This window comes from Amphiprion ocellaris, chromosome 12, assembly GCF_022539595.1.
Source record: "Amphiprion ocellaris isolate individual 3 ecotype Okinawa chromosome 12, ASM2253959v1, whole genome shotgun sequence".
Classification (NCBI taxonomy): domain Eukaryota; kingdom Metazoa; phylum Chordata; class Actinopteri; family Pomacentridae; genus Amphiprion; species Amphiprion ocellaris.
The window spans coordinates 25,125,966-25,134,582 of NC_072777.1; the positions used below are offsets into that span (position 1 = coordinate 25,125,966).

General features: G+C 40.8%; 1 protein-coding gene across 1 annotated transcript in view; it reads left to right on the forward strand.

Moving 5' to 3' along the window:
- The window catches only part of mdn1 (midasin AAA ATPase 1), a 71,335-nt gene extending 62,718 nt beyond the window's left edge, over positions 1–8,617 (forward strand). Inside the window, exons 91-102 of the mRNA XM_023266440.3 lie at positions 865–966; positions 1,063–1,261; positions 1,399–1,572; positions 1,672–1,832; positions 2,835–2,924; positions 3,520–3,635; positions 3,807–3,981; positions 4,935–5,008; positions 5,125–5,239; positions 5,940–6,006; positions 7,307–7,449; positions 7,534–8,617. Of these exons, the coding sequence (XP_023122208.2) occupies positions 865–966; positions 1,063–1,261; positions 1,399–1,572; positions 1,672–1,832; positions 2,835–2,924; positions 3,520–3,635; positions 3,807–3,981; positions 4,935–5,008; positions 5,125–5,239; positions 5,940–6,006; positions 7,307–7,449; positions 7,534–7,719 (1,602 nt within the window). The 3' untranslated portion in view covers positions 7,720–8,617. The remainder of the gene's footprint in view (positions 1–864; positions 967–1,062; positions 1,262–1,398; positions 1,573–1,671; positions 1,833–2,834; positions 2,925–3,519; positions 3,636–3,806; positions 3,982–4,934; positions 5,009–5,124; positions 5,240–5,939; positions 6,007–7,306; positions 7,450–7,533) is intronic.

Sequence of the window (8,617 nt, forward strand, 5' to 3'; positions counted from 1 at the left end):
TTGAAAGATTTTTTATCAAACTGTGGATATCTACAATAGTATCTGAGGTATATAATCTTTTTTAAAAATTGCAAGCTGACCCACTTTTGGCACATTTTTTTGGGAAATTTGAGGCTATGATAGGACAACAATATCTCAAGAACTATTAAAGATAAAAACGTAACATTTTAACTTTTAACGTAAAAAAGTTAAAATGTTGTTTTAACGTAACTCTTGTTTCTCACTATGCCATTGATTCCAAATCTACAATATTGGACAAGTACATCATATAATCTCTGATTATGGTGAATTGAAATATTCATTTTCCTGTCTTTCAGCACACTTAAACAAATGATCATGCTGAAGTCAGCTCATGATATTTTATGAACCTTATGCAGTTGCTTGTCACAATAGTACATAAAATGTATAGAATGCTTTATAATATGAAATTGCTGGTCACTAAAATGAAAGGAAAATGATTTTCTTGGACTTTCATAACTGATTAAGCAGGTGTGACAAGCTTTACCACAGAAAGAAAAATATGGCTATTGCAAGTTGAACAGAGTTGTGCAGTTTCAAAATGGTTTTCATAATATTTCGATAAAAATATATACTTTTAATAGGGGCATGTTTTCATTTTTGGACCCCATATTTCACAAATATCCATACTTCATGTTGTAAATTTTTCAGGCAAATCAGACATGGTCAAGCAGAAACAGTTCTAAATATGTAAAGGCTTGAGATGAAATTACACTATAAAGTGTTCATCCTTATAAAATATAGACAATTGAAGTTTGGTTTCTCTCCATGGACACTTGTATCCTCATATAGATTACAGTGGAAATGGCAGCTATACAGTATATTCTGTTTTCTCTGGTTTACTAGGAGCATGGAAGTGGATCAGCTGACGCCAGCCAATCAGAGGGCCACGAGTCAAAGCTGACAGCTAGAATGTCTTCACAGAAACAGACTCAGAGCAAGACTCAGGTGTGGTAAACTTCTCTTACTTGCTCCCACTTCAGACTCCCTCCATTTCTCTCAAGTTTCAATCCACCTAATTTCCTCCTCTGCTTTATGTTCCAGAGCTTCAAAAGAAAACCTGGACAAGCGGACAACGAGCGTTCGACAGGCGACTACAACGAGCGCGTTAACAAGCGTCTGCGTACGGTGGAGAGCAGTAAAGATCGCACTGAGGACAACAGGCAGAGCGACGCCCAGCAGGAGTCTGACCTGTATGAACACATCAAACAGGGCGAGACATCCTACGACACTCAGACATACGGTCAGTGATCATCCACACACAACGAACACACTGTGGGAAGGGAAATTTCACTTTTTATATTTCTGTGACAATGAAGCAACAACCTCATATTCAAGCAGATGAATGAATGTTGAGTTTCCTGGTCTTTCTACTTCCAGATGTTGCCAGTGCAGACCAGCAGAAGGCAGCAGGGCCTCAGCAGGACCAGGATGAAGACCAGAACGATGAGGATGTCGCCATGGAAACGGAGAACCAGGAAGAGGAGCTCCAAGCCGCTGAGGTTCAGGAGCTAAAACCTGAGCAGCTGGACTCTTCCAAGGCGTCTCAGAAAGGTGCTGTAGTTTTATCAGCTCACTGTGTTTATACTGGATTTGAATCCTGGTTTTGTGACACTGCTGACTCCAGACTGCTCTTTACTCTTTACTGTGCAGGTGTAGACAGCGGAGAGATGGAGGTGCAGCAGCAGGGGGAGAAGGAGGAGGAAGAGGAGAAGTGGAAGGACCGACAACAACTCAGAGAAGAAGACAAAGCAGAGAGAAGCACAGAATCCACTATTCACACTGTTGCTGAGCTGCTGCTGGAAACCATGCAGGTAAACACCAAACACCTGCTTTTACATTTTCACGGGCTTATGAAAGTGGCTTTGTTAGGACTGGCATTAAAGGTCCTGCTGTTTTTGTGAAACATGGTCTATTTAATCAAACTATAAACAGCATCAGATAGCAGTAATAAACTTTTTTTTGTTGTTTTCTTCATTCATGTTTTTGCAAAATGCCACCAGGTTCCAGTAAAGTTTGTTCCAACATACACTACCAGTAAAAAAGCTTAGACACACTTTCTCATTCAATAGTTTTTATTTAATTATTTTATACATTGTAGATTAATACTGAAGACATCTAAAACTATAAAAGAATACATATAGAATTATGTTGTAAATAAAAAAGTATTAATCTTCAGTATTAAACCACAATGTAGAAACTAATAACAAATAAGTAAAAAACATTGAATGAGAAGGTGTGTCCAAACTTTTGACTGGTAGTGTATCTGCAGGTCTTTAGAATTCTTAAAAAGTGCTGTTTTCAGTTCTTTATATCTAAAGATATAAAAATTAAAAAAATATTATTACTATTTAAGTAAGGCAGTAATGTTACTGGGGAAAAAAAAAACTGAGCTTATAACTAGAAATCTAACAAAAACAGTTTGTAAACTCCAGTACAGAGTCTAGAACTATGAAGTTATATAAAACTCATCTAGACTTTATCACTTTATATAAATACGGTTGATTTTTAATTGGTCAGTCTTCCTACATGTAGCTACCAATACATTTTCTCATATTATTAGGAATTATTGTAGCATACAGTGAAGACGTAGTGACAAAATTGACAATATAAACAGAGCACATCATCTCCACTGGTATTCATTTATGTCTTTGTTACATTGCTAGGCATGGCCCTAAAACAGATATTGAATGATGTTTTCTGTGATATTATGAAGGTTTTACGGTGAATTCAAAGTCTGTGGGTTTGAGTCAGAGCATCATTTGGGTACCTGACTGCATAAATCTTCAGGTAACAACGTTTCTGTGTGTCTGCAGAAATCAGAGAGAGACCCAGAAGAGATCAGGAGGGAGATGGAGCTGCAGCTGGAGGCCTGGCACAAACTGGCTGCAGGGACTCAGGAGGAGGTGAGTCTGACCTGAGATTTGTTCTAAAGTCAGGCTTAAAGACAGTTTCTGGACAATAGATCAAATTAGTCCATATGAATAACGTCCTCTGTAAATATGGATAACAACATCTGGATCTTATCAATCTGCTGGTTGTAAAATCTCTCTGGCTGCTTAAATTTGATTACACAATTGACCAATCAACAATGTTTGAAACGTGGACTTTTTGGGAGGTCAATCTATCTTTCCAGAACTTAATTTAGACCCTGGTTTCTGCAGTAGTTTCTTTGAAGGTTCCTGTTATTGTATCTCAGATGTGTTGGTTCAAAATGTAAATTTATTTAAAATTCATGCATCACAAGGGTTAATTTTTTATCTTTCAAATCATGCACTTATGCAAATCTAATATACACGCCCTCAGAAAAGGTCTCCTTAATACCTGCAGTCATGAATTAGAATATTACAGATCAGCTTTTCAGGGTGAGGTTCTTGTCTAATGTAGCACCAGCTGTCTTTTATCTCTGGCTCTATCCAGGTATAAACTATGTAATTCAGGCTGTTTGACCCCAGGCTGTGTCTCATGCTGCTCTTGGTTGTGTTCTTGGTTGTGTTCCAGGAGAGTGCAGCAGCGTCCATGTGGCATCAGTACCAGACCCTGACCTCGGCTCTCTCCCAGCAGCTGTGCGAGCAGCTCCGCCTCATCTTGGAGCCAACACAGGCCGCCAAACTCAAGTGTGTAACAACACCTTTCCCCTAAACCGTTAACCTTGTGTGTACAGCTTCTTGTGAGTTTTGTCCTGATGTTGTCTCCCGTGGTGAAACTGGCAGCTCATTGTTCGCCTGTTTTATTGTTGTGTTGGAACAGAGAAGTAAATGCATGTGTGATTTTTCCCTGCTCCTCAGAGGTGACTACCGCACGGGGAAGCGTCTGAACATGAGGAAGGTGATCCCCTACATCGCCAGTCAGTTCCGCAAAGACAAAATCTGGCTGCGGAGGACGAAGCCCAGCAAGAGAGAATATCAGATCTGTCTGGCTGTGGACGACTCCTCCAGCATGGTGGACAACCACTCCAAACAGGTCAGAGAGCCCTCATGTGTTGCCTGATTCACTGCTCACATGACTCTTCTGTGGCGTCTTCACATTCATTCTGCTGCATAAATGGGAGAAACATTCGATAATAATTGTGTATTTTGCACAGCTGCATGCAAATGTTAGAAAACTTTCATCAACAAACAGGACTTTCGCACACATTTCAATTACTGATTATTACTCCGCCAAGGAACGCGGTGGAGTTATGTGACGATCGGCGTACATTTGTCCGTCTGTTTGTCTGTTTGTTGGCAGCATTACTCAAAAACGGATAAACGGATTTGGATGAAATTTTCAGGGAAGGTTAGAAATGACACAAGGACCAACTGATTAGATTTTGGCAGTGATGCGGCTTATAGTCTGGATCCACAGATTTGTTGAATATTTCTGTATATATATAGCGGCATGACGTCACTGTAACTATGACAACAAGTGATCACTGCAGCAGCTGCCTGCTGATGATCACATGGTTGCGATCCTACTACAAATCCACCACTGCGGACTTATCGGGACTTATCCGTCAGAAATGATACAAGGAACAAATGATTAAATTGTGGGGGTGTTTCTGAGTCCCATCAATTCCTTCCGCTCGCTACATATTTAGGTAATGCAATTCGGTATCTGTACGTAATGTGCACATACATAACACACCTGTGCTCACCGCAAGGTAATTTTTTAATAAAAAATTTCATCCGTCGTAAATGATACAACGACTGAGCAGCCTTGGCGGAGTACTGTGCTCTCTGAGTGCTTTTCTTGTTTTAGGCACTTTTGGCCTCTAAAATGAACAAAAATGTAATTTCCTGGGTTTCCCAAGTGTTTGCTCACAATTACACACAACTGGACACGTCCTTTCATTGTCTGCACACATAAACAGTTTTAATGATTCTAATAAATGTCTCACAAATCTTTTCCTGTTGTCTCCCATGTATGCGATGCAGCTGGCATTTGAATCCCTGTCAGTGATCATCAACGCCCTCACTCTGCTGGAGGTCGGACAGGTGTCAGTGTGCAGGTAAGAACCTTCAGTTTCTTTCATACATGTTTGTACAAAGTGATAAGATGAACATACAGAAATGTAAAGAAATTATGTAGCACATATTAACATGTGTCGTCTGCTCATGTGTCCAGTTTTGGAGAGGAGGTGCAGCTGCTGCATCCCTTCCAGCAGCAGTTTAATGACGAGTCTGGGGCTCGGATTCTCCGACTCTGTCAGTTCCAGCAGAAGAAGACCAGAATAGCACAGGTGGGAATCCTCCATTTATTTTACTTCACCTGAAGCTGGCGTCCTAGCTTTTGGATGCAACTCACAAAGATGATGTTTGACTCCTGTATTGCTGATTTGTCATTAGCGGAAAACAACAACATTACAAAGTGCTTTACAAAGATACAGTTATGATGCTTTTATTTAACGGGGAAGAGAAGACTGGTGCTGAACATGACCAAAGATACATAAATAGTGCTGCAGATGAAAACACGGGGGAAGGTATTAGAGCTATTTTTCTTACATATTGTAGGTACTAATATCACTTTTAATTGAGCTTTAATTGTAGTTTTAAAACAAGAAAGAGGTTCCTGACCCCTCCAGCCCCTGTGCTATTTAGTAATCCATATAAGTCCAATTCACAACAATTGATTACTGACTATCACTCTGAATTACTGTTGTGCACAGTAGGAAGAGATTCAATCAGGTCATGTGCTTGTATAGTGTAGGTCTGATAGTTGTTGGGTTTTTTTTTTTGTGCTTATGACTATGAAGAAATTAATGAATCACCTTCTGTGAAGTATTTAAAAAAATCTCACAGTTAATGTAATAAACACTGCAGAATGTGGATGAAGTTCTTCCTTTGAATTTAGGGGTAAATATGCTCCGTTTACTTTGTAGCTTGTTTTTAAAGTGCAGCTCTTCCTGTTATATTTACCCTCTTTGTGTCTCTCCCCTGCAGTTTTTGGAGACTTCAATAAAAATGTTTCTAGCAGCACGTCAGCAGAATCCAGGATCTATGAACTCAGGTAGAGACTCGCTGCTTCTGGGCTTATTTAGCTCCCATGCTGCTGTGACTAATACTAGTGTTCAACTGATTTTGATGAAATTTAGAGAGCAGGATGATCAGTGGTTAATATACACTGCTAATATTATGTTGTTAATGTTTGCATCTGATAAAATACAATTTATAGATAATAACAAATGAAACACAAAATTGCAGAACTTCAGCTAACATTTATTTAATGCTGTTATTGTTGACATTTCTAAACTTGATCTGCAGTCTGTTTGCTGTGCACTTGTTTTTCAGTTTTCAGCCACTGCTTCAGAAGTGTTTTCCTCAGTTCTTGAAAAGTATTGATAATCATATCCATGCCTAAACATGCAAATGTCCAGTTCCATTTAAAATATGTTGTTGGGTGAAAAAGGATGAACTAATCTTTCTTTGTGTCTATCCTGTGTGCTGCTGAGTAACTGGAATCAAGGCCCAGATCATATCTTCTGCCCAACAAACCGGCCTTTAGAGTGACACACAGAGAGAGTCGGGCGCTCTGAGGTTAACTCTAGTTATTGACTAAGCTGTGCAAACCCCTGGTGGAGCTAAGATTTCGTTTTCACGGGGCTCAGATACAGGCAGCATTATGAAGGAGCTCAGCTTTTTAGCAGGCAGCTAAGCCTGTAAACACTGACCCAAAACAGCACTGGAATCTGCAGTGCTGAGGAATTCTGTGGAAAGCTTTTTGTGAATGTGTGCAACTCTGATAAAAAGCTTATTGTATTCCTGAATCAGCAGCACAAGACTCTTTTTGTCAATATAAACTTCTCATATAAACCCTCTGCAACACTAAAGACACTACTATTCAGTGTAAATCCTATTTTTTCCCCCCATAGAGCTGCAACAATGAGCATTTTTATAATAGCAGTGGATTGAATGATGATATGCAACGTGAAAGAAGTCCCCACAGAGACTTATCACCCGGTTAAGAGGGACTATGGAGCCTTTCAATGTCTTTACAATGATTGTTGTGGTTTCTGAGCTGATGATTTGTCTCGCCTCATCCTTACTTCCTGCATTAAAAAAAAAGGTGATAAACCCACTTCACACTATTCTGCCAGCACTTTACAGCTAGCTGAGTTAGCATTTAAAGAAGTGCTAAAAATATGAACGTTCTTTAAAGTTGCACTGCACTGTAGGAGATGCTAAAAGTTAAAAAAAAATAACTCAGATTAAGGAAAGAAACCTGTGACAAGTCTATTTTATCTACCTCTTTAGCCAAATGCTACAAACTTCCTGGTCGTTCTTGTCTGACCTGTGACGTCCCTCCACAGAAACGGCTCAGCTGCTGGTCATCGTGTCCGACGGCAGGGGTTTGTTCCTGGAGGGGAAGGAGCGAGTGATGGCAGCAGTGCGGGCGGCACGGAGCGCCAACGTCTTCGTCATCTTCGTGGTGCTGGACAACCCTAACTCACGGGTAAGAGAAGGACAATTTGTGCTTTTTTTACTTTCTAAATCTCTAGACATAAAGCGTATCTAAATCATGGGTGCTCTGCTGCAGGACTCCATCCTGGACATCAAGGTGCCCATATTCAAAGGACCGGGAGAAATGCCAGAGATCCGCTCCTACATGGACGAGTTCCCCTTCCCCTTCTACGTCATCCTGCGAGACGTCAACGCCTTGCCGGAGACTCTGAGCGACGCTCTCAGGCAGTGGTTCGAACTCGTCACGGCAGCTGACCCGTAGGCCGAGGGGAAGCCGTCTTTCACAGGAAGGAAGAAACAGGGCAGCAGCCAACTGCACAATGCCATTCTGCTGCTAGCCTCTCGGAAAAAAACAGACTGAAAGATAAAAAAAGAGAGACTCGCCGCTGTATATGTGCCTTTATTATTTTTACTGTAGATTTTAGTAGTTTGATAGCAACCTTTGCTGTTTCGTCTTTATCAGGGGGATTCAGTTTCATTTGTAATGTAACAAGGATTGCTTTAACTTGCACGTCTGAGATGAAATAATAGGAACAAAAATGTGATTTCCCTGCGTGTGAAACGCCTCAGTGAAGTGTCAGTAAATACCTCTGTCCCCCCTCGTGTACGATAAGCCCCGATTCACGTTTGGATGTTTTAGTCAGTGTTACGAAGATCATCGAATCATTCACCTTCATTATGAACGCAGCGGCAGATGTGCAGAGCTGCAGGAACTGAGCTTCCTAACATCTTGACTGAGCAGTAGCATGTGACTGACTTTTGCAGGAACTCATAAAATGTGCCTTGGAGAGAACAGCGTTGCATCTCACTTCACACCTGAACCAGCCGTTTGGCGACGGATCAGAGGCGCGGTCACAGCTCTGTCAGGATTTTTAAAGATTCACATCTCATGCACTTTGAAGCACAGCGGCTGCAGAGTCCGGTTTTGATAAAGGTGCCAGTAGAACCCGTTTTTGTGGTCTTAATAATTCATCTGCGCTGTTCATTTTGCATCCGTACGGTGTGACGCAGCTCATCAGCGTTAAAGATGTGCATTGAAATGTGTTTTGTCACGTGAACATACATGTTAGCAGATATCTGGGTCGTATTTAAGGGGTTGTTTGCATCTGCCTGTTAAATCATGACGTGAATGATCCTGAAAATAAATGGTTTACAAGGTT